The sequence below is a fragment of the Rattus norvegicus genome, chromosome 1 (genome assembly GCF_036323735.1).
Source record: "Rattus norvegicus strain BN/NHsdMcwi chromosome 1, GRCr8, whole genome shotgun sequence".
Classification (NCBI taxonomy): domain Eukaryota; kingdom Metazoa; phylum Chordata; class Mammalia; order Rodentia; family Muridae; genus Rattus; species Rattus norvegicus.
In genome coordinates this window covers 213,669,561-213,687,156 of record NC_086019.1, presented here as the reverse complement: position 1 = coordinate 213,687,156, position 17,596 = coordinate 213,669,561, and the positions used below count along the sequence as shown (strand labels likewise).

Below are 17,596 nucleotides of genomic sequence, written 5' to 3'. Positions count from 1 at the left end.
TGCCTCCCCCTACATCCCTCTCCTCCACATTCTTGAAGCTGGACTGAGGCCCAGGGGGACATTCCTCCCCATCTGGAAAAGACAAAGTGAGAATGAAATGAGGATGGACAGACAGACAGTCACACACACACATACACACACACACACACACACACACACACACACACACACACACACACAGGAAGCCCTGGTGGAACTTCAAGACCCAGCCACTCCCAGCCCACACTGTGCTCCACAGGCTATCATATGCCCACAGGCCAATGCTACCCCTGGCTTCAAAAATAAAAATTTAAAAATTCCCACCCCGAGATAATTGCTCTCTCCTCTCGCCTATTGTGGTGGCTCTGCGGTCGGCAATGAGAAGCAATTATTCACGGCTAATGATTATAATCAAGTCAAATAGAATTTAATGGACACGCATTCTCTTCCTGCTTGAAACTTTACATATGAATTAAGCACATATGGGTTTCACGAGGCTCGGACGCAGATTTATGCAGCCCTGAAAAGCCCCACATTGCCTGCGACTTTTATTTCACTAATAAAGGCTGATTTATGGGCTCCTCAGAAACGCGATCTCTGCTGCCCCCTGGTGGGTGACACTGACAGGCTGAAGCCAGGGCCCAAAAGATCCCAGGGGTTTGGGGAGAGAACCCAGGCCACTGAGGACTTCGCTGACCAGTGCCAAAACCTGCATCAAACACTGGAGATGCAGACTCTGCATGGGAAACCCATGCCCAACATCTGCTGCAGTCACTGCTTGGCATTCTGGATCCTGACTGACCCTGGTCTTTCAAGAAAACATCTCAAGAGAACACACTAAGAGGTATTGGGTCCACTACAGCAAGCAAGAAAAGGGATGGCTGGTCATCTCCGGGAGGCAGCAAGTCCTTGGCCTTGTTGAATTGGCACTCAGCGTGATGCTAATGGTGTCACCAGTGCAGGTGTTGAACCCTTGGCTCCTGTGCAGGTGGTAAATGAGTGTCATTCCCACCTTGTGTCCCCGACAACCCGACAGATCACTTTCCATCATCCCCATTGTGCAGACAGAAAGAAGCCTGGCAGGTGCACCTCCCAGGAGGCAACGTCCTGGGGGCATCATGGCGGGCAGGGCCCTAGCCCAGGGCAGGCAGCTCAGCTAGCGCTGGAGAGCTCCTCAGGAAAGAGCTGGCAGGCAGATCCATGTACCATACAGCAGCCTCCAGAGTCCTCGCCTGCTCCTTTAGCACACACTCTGGTCCCTGAACCCACACTTGTAAACCAGCCAGACTGCCCAGGAAATCACAAAACAAGGTACCTACTTTTCCACTGTCCATTTTACAGCTGGACAGGAAAAGAGCCACTGGGTGCCTCCCACACCTTCATCAGTGACCAGCAGGGTCAGGTGCCAGGGCAGAGCCAAGAGACTTCCTGAGGACCTCTGGGGTGAGTAACAACATTCTCCCCGAGGGACTGGTGCAGCGTATGCAAACCAGGTAAGGCTGTCTTCAGTCGGATAGATTTGTCGAACTCCCTACCACCTACCAACCCTGTCAGGTTCTCCAGGGAGACACACAGAGGCAATAGCAGAAACGCAAAGATAACCCAGGCTCTCTCTGGCACTGAATGCCAGCCGTCACTTGTGTGCCTGAGACAGGTGTGGGGGTTGGGGGGGTTCCAGTGCTGGTCCTCTACAAGCATCAGCCTAGAACTCTGCCAGAAATGCCACCCAGATCACTAAGGGAAAGGACCAGGGAGCAGCCACCTGTGTTGGGTGCCTGGTTACCTAAGGAGGCCGAGGAGGTGTGGGCAGCATCAGCAGCTCCCTGTTCTATTGTCCTGGAGGAACCTACTCCCTTGTCAAGACCCAGGTATGGCAGAGCAAGCCAGGTGACAGGAGGTCTAGAAGCACCTGGGGTGCCCTGGGCTGCACAGGGGAGGGGACTGGGGTGCCCTGGGCTGCACAGGGGAGGGGACTGGGGTGCCCTGGGCTGCACAGGGGAGGGGACTGGGGTGCCCTGGGCTGCACAGGGGAGGGACTGGGGTGCCCTGGGCTGCACAGGGGAGGGGACTGGGGTGCCCTGGGCTGCACAGGGAGGGGACTGGGGTGCCCTGGGCTGCACAGGGGAGGGGGCTGGGGTGCCCTGGGCTGCACAGGGGAGGGGCTGATATGAGGGAGTTTTTCCTGTGAGTTGGAGCACTGTGCTAGGAGCTCTGCCCTGATATTCACAGAATCATAGGAAAAGATACCTCTACTGCCTGCTATAGTTCCTGTGAAGATTTGTTCCTCTTGTATGAGGGAGGGAGGGAAGCCACCTGACCTTGTTCCAGGAAGTTCCTACACACGTGCTAGATTTACTAACCCTAGAAACCAGTTCTTGATGACTCCAGAGCCCCTCCCAGAGTCTCTAGACCTCCACCAGACAAACACCACCTCCTTCCCTCCCCCACAGAAGCAGCTGCCTCTACTCTGCTCATCACAATAAACCGCCAAGCCAGCAAGAAGAGATCACGTGCAGAAGCTGAGCAGCTCCCAGCCCAGGCACTGGAGAGCTGCCAGAGGGTTGAGGGCTCCTCTCTGGGCTCTCCCTTCCCTCTGTGAGCTCCCTCACCTGGCCAGGTGTGGAGTGAGTGAGGCAGGACTGGTGGAGGTGGGGAGGCAGTCAAGTCACAGTCCCCACCCCTGCCCTAGGATGAAGAGAGTTGACTCTGGTCTCTTGGAGGCAGGGAACTGTGGCACCATTCCAGCCTGCTCTCCCCCATCCCCACTGCTAATGGGCCTCAGAGCTTCAAGACAGCTTGGCAGAGGGAGGTGCCCCCAGAAGGCAGGTCAGGGCTTCAAGAGAAGACGAGCCCAAGTGGCAGCCACGCTGGTCTCCGGTGGCGCCAGCAGGCCATCCACACCAGCAACTAGGAGCCTCTCTGGAGCCAGGTGGCGCCCACCCATTTATGGCATACCAACCAGGCCTAAGGTGACGAAGTGCCCCCCCCCCCAGGCCTCTAACTCAGGCCAGTCACTCACCAGCATTGACAATGGCATCCACCTCCAGCTTGGTGATGTCCCCACGGAACAGGGAGATTTTCTCATTCAGCTGCTTGTCCTTCTTATACTTGGGGTTCTCCACCTTCCCAGCCAGCCCTGGAACAGGTAGGGTCAGGGAATCACACAGAAGACCTTCACGGAAGAGTCACTGAAGAGCCGGAGTTCTAGTGACCATCCTAGTGATGCTAATGATGACATCCTACTGTGGATGACACCTACTGTGTGTACATAAGGCCTTTACAACAATGCTCCAGAAGGCTTTAGTGATATCACATACACCGCCCCCACCTTGTTCCTAATTTTTTGAGACAGTCTGGCCTCAAACTTACTACACAGCCAAGACTGATCTTCAACTCTTCATCTGGGATTATCAGAATGCTCACCATGCCTGCTCTCACACACTCCATTTCATGGGTATCTCTGAGAGTCTGCGATGGGAGAACGGATGGGTTATCGGGTCTGCACTCTCGGGGCTCAGAAGTTCCCCAGCATGCCCCTGTAAGCAAGTGCATCACAGCATCAAACCCTAATTCCCAGTAAATGAGTTAGCCAAGGTGGATGGCTTATGTGGCCTGGAGCTGGCTTCCTAATGCTGTCATGGGATTGCAAACCAAACTGGCCTCAGGCAGTGCTAGTAATTAAATGAGGTGACACTTGCAGAGAGCCTGGATGTAAGGAGCACTCAATTGGTGCTCCTGGATGCTGGAAGATCCTCCCAAGCTGTTCTGCAATAGGGGGGTAGGAAGGGGAGGCGGTGGGGGCGTCGTCCATGCCCAGGGAATGGCGTGTACCTTTTGCTGTCTCCTTCCACATGGGGATCTTCTTCAGCTTAATGAAATCCTTGCAGAAGTAATGTTCCTCCCTCTGCTTGTCACTCAGGCCCTTCAGAAAGGCTGCAGGGGCAGGACAGAGAGTGGTCAGGCTAGGTCTCTTCCTCCTGAGGACTTCTGCTGAGTCCAAGGGTATAATTTGATCTAGCAGCCGTGCTTCCTGCAGCCCTCAGGGACAGAACCACGGCCAACTCCATAACATTTTGTCCTGCTGTCTTTGTTCAAGAAGGGAAACTGAGGCCCAGGGAGACCGAGGGACTGATTCACTCAGCCATCAAGAACCCAGTTTAGAATTCAACCTGGCCACTTCCTGATACCTTAAACATCTCTCTAGATCCCTCATTTATTTGTAGGGGGATAATATGTCCCTTGGAGAACAATTGCAAACTCGAACACACTAAGCCAGGCAGGTTGATGATGCTCTGTCCCTTGTCAGTCACAGTGTCACTAGCTGAACGATAGACTCTGGCAGATCTAGTGGCTAGTGTTAGCATCCTGCCTGCACTGGCTATGGTTCCTATGCAGCCTACAGGCAAATGCTCCTATTTTCATAGATGAGGCAGCAGAGACTTGGGAGGCAACCTGAGGTCACTTAGATGGTGAGAGAGGACCCAGGCCCCCACATGCTCACAGACTCTATGTGCACCAACTTGGTCCCTCTGCCCTGTCAGACCTACCCTTGAACCAGGATAGAGCTTCTGGAGAACAGCTTAGTCCAGGCTCATGGCTCACAGGCTCCCCCTGCTGGCACAAGGCCATCTATACACTTAGGCTCAGCCCAACCAAGGTCCCTCGAACAGAGACAAGCAGAATGGAGTGGCTGGCCCTCACCATCACCAGAGAGGGGACAACACACAGCAAAGTCACATGAATGAACACAAATGGCACCAGAACACAGGTAAGAGTTGAGTCTGGGGATGTAGACCAGCTGGTAGAATGCTAACACCAAGTCCTGGGTTCCAAACCTGACCCAAGCTGACCCTTTAAAACACACCCCATTTCCAAACCTATCCTCCTAACTGTACCTGCACCCACTGACCTGCAGTTTACCCGTCCATTCCTTAAACATCTTGATGATTCCCTGCCTCCGGTCTTTGCATCTGTTCTGCCTGGAATGACAGTTTTCTCTCAAGTCCTCTTCTCATTACCCCCTCCATTTCCTTCTCGGCTTCCCACCAAGAATCTCGAGAGTCTGCCTTGGCTTACGTAGGTACATGCCTTCCTGGACCTTGGCTAGTCCTGTACAAAGCACTGGGGCAAGAGCCAGCATCTGGGGGTGATGAGGGGAAGCTGAAACAGCCTGGGCAGAAAGGGAAGGGGAACAGAGGGGAGAGAAAAGCCGCATGGTGCTTCCATTCCCCTTTGGCTCCCACTATACTCAAGGGCAAGGCTGAGCCTCAGTTTCCTTCTCTAGGTCAGAGACAAGGTCTACCAAGATGCTGAAGGTCCATGATCAAGACCCTGTGTGTGGGCCAAGAACACTGGCACAATGGTAATGTGCTTAGCTAGCATGCATGAGTCCTAGGTTCAATCACCAGTTACAGCTTTAGAAAAAGAAAGCAGGACTGCAGCGTGGTCCCCTTGTAGCGTCACAAGCTCCCCCTGAAAGCCTTTCTCAGGTGGAGAGCAAGGTAGCCTTAGCCATTATTTAGCCCCACAAACTAGTTATCGTGTGCTATCATGCCCAAAGACACCCTGAACCTTGGCACCATCAAGCGTGGACGTTTCCAGCTGGCTAGAGCTGGGGCTGGCACCGGGATGCCATGGTGACCAAGTGCTTGCCAGCCACTGTAGACCAGCTACAGAAGCTGCTGATGTGATAGGGCTGGAACCAACCTGGCACCACATGAGTTCCACTGCCCAAGGACACCTGGACCCCTAGCAGACACATCTGATGATGCCACCCCCTTAGCAGAGAGACAGAATGATCCAGCCCTCACCACACCCGGGTGAAAGAAACCTGGGGTGGACCCGTCCTTCTCCTTGACTTCGATGGCCACAGTTCACAAGGTCCACTTGCTCCAATGGAGTCCAAACACAGCACTGTTTCCCAGACACTGCACCCTGTCTCTGCCTCCAACCACTACACCGATCTCAGAGACATCTGCCAGCCTTTCCCTGTCAGCACCCATCCCTAAATACACAACTTCAAAAAGCCAACATCGGCCAGGTATGGTGGCTGTTATCCCAGCATTTGTCAGGTAGAGGCAAAAGGATCAGGAATCCAAGGCCAGCCCCGGCTACATTAGACACAAACGAAAGGCCAGCACACCAGTGCTGTGTCCCCATCTCCAAACAGGGTCCTGGCCATGGCAGGTTCCTTTGGTGCCGCCTGAGACGCTTCTCTGCCCCAAGGCCCAAGCACTCATTCTTCAGCTCAGTCCCATCTTTCAGGGTCACCTCCCAGGCCCGCTCTGCCACACACAGCAGTCACTGCCTGCCTCCTTCCATCAAGTCAGATGCACACTTAAAAAGCACAAGTAGGTTTTTTTTTTTTTATAAAAGATGTAAAACATGCATTTTCATTTTCTTTCATTTTTGAAGAGGCGAAGAGTATTTCACGGCTCACTGAGACAGGTGTTGTAAAAAGATGTTCGCAGTAAATTTTGATGGGGAAGCCTGACCCCAGACTAAGCTTCCAGAGGCTCGTGGGCATGAAAGCTGGGCAGGAGGAAGCAAACTCTGCCAGAGCCATAAAGCGTGCCAGGCAAACGGGAATTCAATGATGTGTTTTAAGAAGTGTCTTTATGGCACTTTGCAAGACATCGTTCAGAGAGATGAGGCAGGCTGGGCGGGGTGGGGGGGAGGCGGGAGGCTGAGTCTGCAGAACTCCAGGTGGGCACAGCTGATAAGGCTGGGCACCTGAACGCAGCAGTGCGCGGCTTCTGTGGCATTAATCACCTGTGCTCACCAGCCCCTGGGAGCAGCGACTCATCCAAGCCTATGGCACGAGCAGCGGAGAACAGAGTACAAAACCCACTGCGGCTCTGGACCTGCCTCCGTACACACTGGAGTGGGCCAAGGCTGCACCCCAACATGGAAGAGATTCTCAGGTGTGCCTGGACAGTATGCTGGCTCAACAGCTCCATCAGAGACACTAAGCTGAGGCCCCCCCAGGTCTTCAGTGAGTCCTGGCCCCTGCAACAGTATTTGCTGCTGAGGCACTGAGATCATACCAAGGTACCAGGGGGAGAGAATGCAGACCGGACTGTTAGAGCCCAGCACAGAGAGGACAGGAGCCTGGGAAGAGATGGGCAAGGGGATGCTCTCTAGGCTGGCACCCTAATGTGACTGCAACACAGCAGCAGGAGCTATTGGTCCCATTTCATGGATAAGGAAATAGAGGCTCGGGGAGCATGCAGCAGTGACCCTGGGGCTTGCTGGACTCTGATAGCACCAACATTCCTTCTCTTTTTCAGTACAGCATTCTGACCCAGCATGAGACAAGAAGTCAAGGCTAGAACAGAAGCCCTAGATAGACATTCCTGATAGCCCCTGCTTAAGTCCCCTTAAGCCAACTGCCTTCCATTGTAAATATTTCCAGTCCTCTGCTTTTTTGAGACAGGGTTTCTCTGTGTAGACCTAGCTGTCCTGGAACTCGCTCTGTAGACCAGGCTGAGATCTGCCTGCCTTTGCCTCCGGGTTACTGGAATTAAAGGTGTCTGGTCTTCCTTTTAGGTAACTCTTTTTTAGATTCATTTACTGTACTATATTCTCTGAGTGTTTTGCCTGCGTGTGTGTATGTGCGTCACCTACAAGCCTAGCACCTTCAGAGGCCAGAAGAGAGGATTAATCCCTGGATCGGGAGAATTCAGAGAGATTGTGAGGCTCAATGTAGGTGTGAAAAATTGAACCCAGGTCCTTCAAAAGAGCAATCAGAGCCATTTCTACAGTCCCTATTTCCAGTCTTCTAAACAGGTCCTAGTTAGAGAGAGGGCCCGTGGTACCCAAGAGCCAAGGGCATTAGGTTAACTAATCAGTAAAAACAGACCTGGCAGAAATCTGCCCTGACAAAACTTCATGGCTCCGCCCTTGGTTTGTTCCCCAGGATTCTATAAACCAGGCTTGGTGGTGTACACCTGTAACCTCAGCGTTTGGAATAATGTATAGGCAGGAGGATCGGAAGTTCCCAATCATCTATAGGGAGTTAGGGGTCAGCCTAGGCTATAGGAGATACTGTCTCAAAAACAAGGCCAACCCAAAGGCCTACATGTCTCCTGATGAGGGGACCTGGCCTGGTGGCTGTCCTGATGTGGAACAGTAACGAATCTAGAGAAGCCGGCAGCCAACACAGAGGTAAAGAAGAAGCTGAGCCGTGGGCAAGACCTCTCCAGCTGAACCACAGCAGGCAATGGGCATGGCACAGAGCAGCACCCCATACGGAGATTCTGCTGGAAGGGTCGAACCCTTCTGAAGCACCGCACCTCTGCTTGCCCTCCTGCCTCCCACCTACCCTCCTGCTGGCTGCCTGCAGCCTGCACCTGCCTCCAGCTGCCTGAGACTACACTCTGAATCTGAACACCCCACAGCCTCGGGTCACATTCGAAAGGCTGGTCCAGAGGTGGGAGTTGGCTGGCAGGACCAGGCACTGGTCATTGCAAGTCAGGCCTCACTCCTGCCTCGCTCTAGGCCTCTCATCGGTCACCACTCCAGCCACCACGGTCCTACTTTCCCTTTGCTATATAGCTTAACCAGTCTCCAACTCACAGCAATCCTCCTGCCTCTGCTTCAGAGTACTAGGAGCACAGATATGCACCACCCTGATCTGAGCTACTTCACCATGCCTTGTGCATGGGGACCTTCTGCCTTCGTCTTTCTTCCCTTACTTGGGATTAGTGTGGTCACCAACAAGCAGAAACTAACGCACTGCTGCTCTGGATGAGAGTGTGTCCCACTGAGCAACCCCCAAGACTGTACCTTGACTTTCCCAAAAAGTGAGGAGCCCCCACCCAAAGGCCCAGGAGTTTCCACACCCCCTGCTGTTATATTTTTTTTCCACCCTTAACTGCCTACACATCAATCTCGTGTGACTCTGTGTGCCAGTCTTTGACAGAAAATCACCTAGGAAAGCAATCATCTAGATGTAGTCCTCATCTAGTTATATCCCTGAGCACACATTCCATTAGAGACTCGTGTCAGAACCGTCTGAGTAACTTAATGCACGAGAAGCCCAAATGCCCGTCTGCAGAAGAATGGATATCCAAACATGGTACATGAAGACAGCATACTATACAGAGGTCATAATGTGTCCATGTGCACCACAGAGTGAGGTCCAGCCCATCCTGGGCTATGGAGGACGACTTTGATTATTGTTTTGTTTTCAGACACAGGGGCTCACTCTGTAGCCCTGGCTGGCCCAGAACTCACTTGGTAGACCAGAATGACCTGCCTGCCTCTACCAAGCAAGTGCTGGGATTAAAGGTGTGTGGCATCAACCCTAACCTTTTTTTTTTTTTTTTTTCTTTACAAAAAACCAAAGTCTTTGAAGCAGGTAGAGCTCTGAGTTTGAGGCCAGCCTGGTTGACATAACAAGGTCCAGAACATCCAGGACTTATAGAGATTCTCTTTCAAAATAAACAAACAAACAAACAAATATACAAATAAATAAATAAAACAAATAAAAGGAAGATTTAGACCAGACCACCCCACATTTCCACGCTCAGAGCCTGCTGTCCCAGGCCATGGAAGCTTGGAGCACCTGCTTCCACACACTAGGTACCTGAAACTTGAGAGGCCTCGTCTCACCACCCAGCCCCTGTCACCAGCGCCTCTGGACTGCATTTGGTCACAATGGGACGACCTCCTCCAAGTCTAGCCCTATTGCCTGAACCTAGAATGCCCTCCCCCAGCTGGTTGCTTTACCTCAGGTCCCAGATAGGCCACCTCTGACCTTCCCAGCTCAGGTGGCCCCAGCCACCACAGTTTCTTCATGTGCACAGAGGACTATGCCACCATAGTGTTTCTCCACAGACTGTTGCCTGGCCACTCACTGCTGAATCCTACGGCTGGCCCCAATAGGTAAAAGTTTATTGAATGAGGGCCGAGGAGATAGATGGCTTAGTGGGTGGGTAAACGCACCTGCTATGTAAGCCTAGACACCAGAATTTGATCCCCAGAACCCATGCAAAAGCCTAAAAGCTAGACACAGTAGCGCTGGCTTCTGTAGTCCCGATAAACCCACCGGAAATGGCAAGTAGCGCTCAGATTCTCCAGAGCTTCAAGGACCAGCTCACCTGACTTACACAGACCCAGCTTGGCAGAGAAGGGGAGAAAACTGCATCAGTCCAGCAGTTGAGGAACCTCAGGTCCTATCAGCTTTCCCAGATTAGGCTGGTTTTCAGGGTCACCAAGGAAAGGGGAGCTAAGGGGAGAAGGGCTGGACTAGAAATAGAGGCAGACCCTACACTGGGTTTGGTACTGCCCCATCTCCCTCGGTTGCTGCTCCCTGTGGTTAAGCGGGACTCTAAGGAGGAACACTAACTCCCTCTGCTGGAATTCTGGACCAGCACCGCAACTCCCTCCCGGCCAAGGGTGAGAGAGTGGTAAGTTCTGACTGCTTCCAAAGAGGACCGCCAAGTGCTTCAGGATCCTGTGCGGACGTGCAACAAGAGGGAGTTTCTCTTTTCTAAAACCAATCTGAGGTTACCTTTAACCCTGCTTGAGACCCAGGTGGCCCAGCCCCCGTGGTCACGCCCACCAGTGGCCCAGCCAATAAGGCAGGCGCATTAGCCGCTCATTGGGAGGAGGATCCGCTCAGAGTAATAGAGGAGGGACTGGCGCTGAAAGGCAGGGGCAGCTGGACTGCCACTCAGGGCTATTTGGGACTCTGCACTTTGCATTCCTGCTAGAGACTAGGTCGTCCAGGACCCATGGCCCCTTCCTGGCATGCCCGTCCAGGAGGGGAAATACTTTCATTCTTTGGGGAGTTAGTGATTCTCAACAGCTCACGCCCGATGTCAGCCTGCTCTCCCAAGTTCTATGAGGCCAGTCCCTCAAGAAGGGGCAGATTGCTGGCAAGGGGCCAGAAGCCAGCAGGAGGGCAAAACGGGCACCTACCATACTACCAGAGAAGCCGACACCCGAGCTGCCACTCTTGGGGCTATCTGACCCTACCTGATAGGCCAAGCTCCCACACTTTGCCTTTGCACACTCCCAGCCTGACCTTGGGGAAGTGGACTCTGGCCCTGGGCCTCAGTTTTCCTCCTGTGCATGCATGAAGGAGGGCGGCAGGTCCCAAAGGATCTCGGGGGTGGGAGGGTGGGGACGGGGGGAGGGTCGGGGGGTGGGCTCCTGGGGACCACTGCTGAGGTGAGACCGCCTTCCCCACTCGTTCAGTCAAGGGGTAACCTGATGTGGGAGCTGGGTATGGATGTGGGCTGAGGGGGTTCCCAAGTGTCTCAGGTGCTCGTGGAGTGCCGTTCGGCCGGGGAGACCCACGCCCTGCTCTCACACTTACATTTGGCCTCCTTCCAGTCGGTGGAGGTGCTCAGGTCCACCTTCGCGGCCATGGCCAGGGGGGCCCAGGTGCGCACCCAGGCTCCACGCCCTGCCGCCCCCCACGCCCCAACTCCCGCCGAAGGCCACGCGCAGTAGCCGTGCTGGCCCAGCGCCACCAGGGGACCGTACGCACTGCCACGGGGCCGCGGGCCACCCGCCGAGCGGCCGGGCCAGGGGCGCGGGGAGACCAGCAGCTGCCCCGCCACGCGCAGCTGTGCCAGGCGGCCGGACACTTGGCTCTGCAGCGACATGAGCAGGCGGTGCCGGGCTGCTCCCCGCCCACTCGGACTCTATTTACGGTGCTCTGGAGAGTCGCGCTCGGTCCCTTATTTACTCTGGGACGAGAGTGGCGCGTGCCAGCCCGTGGCGACCTGCTTAGAGACCGCGGGCGGCGCGCCGCTGGGCACTCTGGAACTTGTAGTCCCAGTCGGGCCCACTGCGCTCACGCACTCGTACACACACGTGCGCACCCAGCCTGTCTGTCTTCTCGAGGGTGGCTGCAGTCAACCTTCAAGGCACTCCGCGCCTGGGTTTTTCCGCCTACCTCGGCTCCTGGGTCTTTTCGCCTAGTTGCCGTAGCTCAAAACGCAGCTTGGTCCCTATCGCGTGTTTTTCAAGCATAGAGAGACCTGGACTTGTGTTGGCTCCCTACACATCACCCAGCTCTGCGTCTGGTCCACAGCAGCTGCAGGTTCCAGCCTGCCAAGGGGAGGTAATATGTGCAGTGGACCTATGTGTCAGGTTGGGGCGACTTCGCCTAGCAGAGATGGCCGGAAGAGCTAGACCTTCCATAAGCTCCAAGGGCCAAGCGGCTCCTACTGAATTCCACAGTAGCCAGCAAGACATTAGTGAGATTTGAAAGGAAGAAACCTAGGTGCCAAACCGGCGTTGTGGGGCATACAATCCCAGCATTCGGGAGGGTGAGGGCCGAGGATCGTAGGAAAGTTTAGGGTCAGCCTGACTTAACAGGGCAGCCACATCGTAAGACCCTGTTTCAGTCAACAGGTCAATCTAACAATATTAAGGAGAGAGGGACAGAGACACACAGAAAATATGAATCTGGGTGTATAGGAACACTCCGGTGAACTAAATAGGATCATTTTTTTTTCTCGTATTCCTTAATGACATATGCCTGTAACGCTAACATTCTAAAGGCAGAGAGGTTGGTCAGGAGTTCCAGGTTAGCCACTATTCATACTCAGTTCCACAACCCAGGGAGACCCTACTTTTTATTTCAAAAGAAAGAGGAGAGAGATGGGGCGGGATTTAAATCCTGGGACTGGAGAAATGACTCAGCAATTAAGAGCCCTTGATGCAGTTCCCGAGGACCAGAATTCTAGGTCCAGAGCTCACATGGTGGCTCACAAACATCTGTAACTCCAGTTCCAAGGGATGCCACGCCCTCTTCTGGCCTTGCCAGACACCAGGCATGGAAGTAGTGCACAAACACACAGGCAGGAAAACACCCGAACATAAGATTTCTTACAAATTGTTCTTGCCAGCCTTAATGGTTGAGCCATCTCTCCAGACCTTGTTCCCAAAACTTTTCAAATAAAGATTTAGCTCCTGGAAAACAAAACAAAAAGGAAAGAGAGCGAAGTGAATGACCCTCCTATTGAATCCTCAGCACAAACCTGGCAACGTAAACAATGCAGACTTCTCAGTTTAAGTTCTTGTGAGACAAGACTCTGGGGTAAGTCACCAGAATTACATGTCTCTGGCTTCATTCCTTCCTGGAAACTCTAAGAGAGCTTGTCCCAGGATTTCCCAGTGGCCAGAGGTCATGTGGCCCTTCCAATAGTTCCTTCCTGCAGTCTGACAATGGTTCAGGCTTCTCACATCTTTTATGTGGTGGGGACTTTGCTCTTGGCTTCTCCATCTACCATTTTCCAGGCTGTGCTTACACTGGCCCAATCAGGATCCAGGAAAAAGTCAGTAGTTGCCCACAATCAGCTAGCTGGTTTATGCTTCCTCAGTTTCCCTTTCCCTGAGGCCATATTCACAGGTTCCAGGATTTAGTGTGGACAGCTTGAAGGGCCTTCACTTTGCCTTCCATCCTTCCAAAGACTTGGGAGGGGACTCTGGGAAAAGACAAAGGTCCCACCCAAAAGACATTTTGACCCCTAAGAAGAAGGCTGCCTTCCACTGATGGCCTGAAATCCATGCCCTTGGGGCTCAGCTCCTGGACTCTGGATACCCAGAACCCCTGCCACCTAGTCCACACTAGATACAGCCCTCATCCCCCCCCCCTTAATTGATAGTTAGGTGTGGTGACATACCTTTTAATCCCAGCACTCAGGAGGCAGAGGCGGACAGACCAGTACAAGCCTGGTCTACAGAACAAGTCAATGCCAGCCAGGGCTACACAGATAATCCTGTCTAGAATGCCCCCCAAAAGGATATTTTTCATACAATAAAATCTTATTACATTTCCCTCTCTCCTCCCTTTCTCCAACTCCTCCCAGATCCTCACTGACTCTCTATACACCCATATCCCCCCCCCCTCTCTCATTACTCTCATTAGAATACAAACAGGCATCTAAAAACATAATAAAATAAAACCAAACAAACTAGAAAAGAGACAAGCGGGGGTTGGGGATTTAGCTCAGTGGTAGAGCGCTTGCCTAGCAAGCGCAAGGCCCTGGGTTCGGTCCCCAGCTCCCCCGCCCCCCCCCAAAAAAAAAAAAAGAAAAAAAAAAGAAAAGAAAAGAGAAGGGACAAGCAAAGAAATGACCAGGAGAGAAAAAGCCAAAGAAGGGGTTGGGGATTTAGCTCAGTGGTAGAGCGCTTGCCTAGCAAGCGCAAGGCCCTGAGTTCTGTCCCCAGCTCTGAAAAAAAAGAAAAGGAAAAAAGAAAAAGCCAAAGAAAATGTACAGGAAGAGCATGTAGATGCAGAGAGGCTCTCGTTCATACACAGAGAGATCCCATAAACTCGCTGAGAGAGTATCTGTAAGGAAGAAATAGAAAGATAAAGTTGATGCTGAGACAAAGCATTATGAGACAAGGGACCTCCTAAAAGATTATTGGGTTTGTTTTGTGTTGGCAGTCCATGATGGAGCCCTAGCAGTGGCTTGTAAGGAGACTCCATTGGAGAAAATAATTTTTTCCTTTACAAGCAATTGTGTACTGGAGATAGTATCTGGGCTGAGGGCTGGGGCTTGCGTCCATTTCCCCCTCAGTGCTGGGATCCATCCAGACTCATGTAGGCCCTGTGCATACTGCAACCTCTGTTGACCAAGCCAGCTCAGTCAACCGGGTCTCAAGGAAGGGAATTGAAAAGAAAAAGACAACTAGACAACACTATAACATGACTTCAGCCAGTGCTGAGGCTGAAGTGGGTTTATTTCTCTCCAGCCTGCTTTTATACCATTCTAAGTACATGCGAAGAATGAGGTCAGTTCCAGGTCAAGGAACAAACAAGGCAATAAACAAATAAACAAAGTCCTGTGATCACTGTTTCTAGGGGCTCATCAGGATGGCCAAATAACTGAGCCTACTTCCCTGGCTAGCCCAAAGTCAAATTCCAGCCCCAAATCAGATTACTGCTTGAGTTACTTCTGTGTCCTGGCCCAATGTTAAATTCCTGCCAAGTTTCTAGAAGCAGCCCCCAAAACTCTCCACACTCTGTATATCATGTGTATCAGTCCTGCCATCTTTAGTAGGCCTGGTTTCCTTGGTGTCCCTCTTCCACTCTGGTGGCTTTTACAGTCATTCTGCCTCCTCTTTCACAAGGCTCCTGAGCCCTGGGGGAGGGATTTGATGGAGATACCGCATTTCAGGCTGAGTGTTTCATGTTCTCTTACTCACTGCACACTGTCCAGCTGTGGGGCCTGTTGCTGATCCCATCTACTACAGGAGTAAGATACCCTTCTATTAGTATAGCAGAATGTGGAGAATGAGAAGTTGTGTTATTGCTAAATTCCTTTAGAAGAACAGAATATTGAGAGTCAGACCCAAGACTAGCAGCCGAGGTACATACTTAACATACCAAAGTGTATCTGGCCTCCAGGTTCTCCCAGCATCCCTTGGTCCCTACCACATAGAGCATGCCCTTCTACCCTGAACTTCCCAGCCCAGGGGCTGGGCTTCCCCTCCCCAGGATGCTCTTTCCCGTGTAATCCAGACATTTTGGATTATCTCTCCCCTTCTCTCTGTGTGCACATTTTCTCTTCCCTCCCCTGCCTCCCTCCCATGGCTACTTTTTTTTTTTTAAAGATTTATTCATTTATACACTGTACACTGTAGCTGTCTTCAGATACACCAGAAGAGGGCATCAGACCTCTTTACAGATGGCTGTGAGCCACCATGTGGTTGCTGGGAATTGAACTCAGGACCTCTAGAAGAGTAGTTGGTGCTCTTAACCACTGAGCCATCTCTCCAGCCCCCCATGGGTACTTTTTTGACCTTGTCCTTTGGGACCAGTGAATGGTTTCACAATATACCTGCCTTTATGTAGGTACTCTAACCTGTTTGAATTGGCTCATTTCACCACAGGAGAAATAACTTTAGTAGCATTTCCTTCTGCACTAGACTCGTCACCTATCTAGTCTCCCGTTCTTAGTCACCTGAGCAGTGTCAGGGATGGGCTTCATCTCCTGGAGGAGACCTTAAACCCAATCAGTCGGTTGGTTATCCCCACAGGCTTTCTGCCAGTTACACCAGCATACCTTGCAAACAGGTCCCAGTTGGAGAACCGAAGGATTTAAAGCTGACAACCCTCATTCTTTCTGCTGGGACTCAGGGCTGCTCCCACACTGCAGCCTCATGAAGGCCTCAGCCAACATCTCACCTGCCAGCTTCCTGGGCCAAAGACTTGGGATTCTGGGCAGAGGCAGGGCTTGATGCTAGGAGGGAGCCCTCACAGAATCTGAGCCGGGCCTTTTGTCACTTATTGACCAAGCCAGCTCAGTTGATCAACTGGGTCTCCAGGGAAGGAGGGAGGATTGAAAAGAAAAAAAAAAACAACGTTATGACATGACTCCAACCAGTGCTGAGGCTGAAGTGCATTTATTTCTCTGGGGTCTGCTTTTATACCTAAGTACATGCAAAATAAGATCAGGTCATGGTCAAGGAACAAACAAGGCAATACACAAAGTCCCGTGGTCACTGTTTCTAGGGGCTCATCAGGATGGCCAATATTAAAGAAATGCCACTGCTGAGTTTACCTTGAGCTCTGGATTAACCCAAATGTAAATATCCTTATCTGAGCCTACTTCCCTGTCCTGGCCCAAAGTCAAATTCTCGCCTGAGCTTACTTCCTTAGCCTAGCCCAATGTCAAGCTCCTGCCAAGTTTCAAGAAGCAGCCCCAAAAGCTCTCCATAGTTTATCTTTTGCTTTTTGAGACAGGGTCACATTGGCTCAGATGGCTTCCAAGTGGATGTTTAGCAGAGGATGACCTTGAACTCTGATCTCCTTGTCCCACTTCTGGTGCTGAGATAACACGTGGGAGCCCCACATCAGATTTATGCTGTACTTGGGGTGAAACCCAAGGTTTTCTATGAGGTGGGCCAACACTCTACTGAATCACACCCCTAATCCCTGGTCTGGAACTCTCTATAGAGGTAGCCAAGGATGACCTTGAACCCATGACCCTCCCTCCTCTACCTCCCAGCTACTGGGATTAGGGAAATAGATATTTGTTAGGAGAAGAAGCAAAGGCATGGAAGTCTCCGGAATACTGAGTCCTCCAGTGGGGCGTTGTCTACTGTGGGTTTAACATTAGAAAGAGGCTTTCATGCAGAGCGCCTCCTACCACTGCTCCTACCACTGTGTTTAAATTAATGCTGTTTATTATAATGTAGACATCTAAAAGGAACTAGGCTTCCTTAAACAGCCAAATGCATCTTGCAAAGCTAGTTTTCTACTTATAAATCCACCAATATTTGTAAAAATAACAATTGCTTTACTATTCTTTGATTAATATTTAATTAACTCATAAATTCTGCAGATTCGCTCCTTTTAAAAAAATGGATGCCAATTATAAACATAGGTAATTAAATTCCCCAATAGATGTTTTTTAACTACATTTCACCGAATTGAAATGCAGTAGATGGAAGCTGGTATCTTGGCACATTTTGCACCCCCACACAAGGAAGCAGAGGTGGTGAATCTCTGGGTGTTTTTGGCCAGCCTGGTCTAGAGAGCAAGTTCCAGGACAGCCAGGGACACACGTGTTATGTGACAAAACCTTTCCTGGGGAGATGGTACACACAGGACTACTCACTCCACATAGGGAGCTCATAATAAACT

The 17,596-nt window shown here is 51.8% G+C and overlaps 1 protein-coding gene across 9 annotated transcripts in view; it reads right to left on the bottom strand.

The window, feature by feature from the left end:
• Macrod1 (mono-ADP ribosylhydrolase 1) overlaps nucleotides 1-11,744 on the bottom strand; it is a 156,159-nt gene extending 144,415 nt beyond the window's left edge. For 5 of the 9 annotated variants that reach the window (XM_063280960.1, XM_039099939.2, XM_039099857.2 and 2 more), the window contains exons 1-3: nucleotides 11,306-11,727; nucleotides 3,811-3,912; nucleotides 2,999-3,115 (exon numbers count right to left, since the gene is read on the bottom strand). In XM_063280960.1, coding sequence (XP_063137030.1) covers nucleotides 2,999-3,115; nucleotides 3,811-3,912; nucleotides 11,306-11,597 — 511 coding nt within the window. In that variant the 5' untranslated portion in view covers nucleotides 11,598-11,727. Of the gene's footprint in view, nucleotides 1-384; nucleotides 960-2,998; nucleotides 3,116-3,810; nucleotides 3,913-11,305 lie in introns of those variants that run through there. The other 4 variants (XR_010063054.1, XM_006230677.5, XM_039099824.2 and 1 more) reach the window with 3 other exon arrangements.
• Between the last annotated feature and the right edge of the window lie 5,852 nt (nucleotides 11,745-17,596).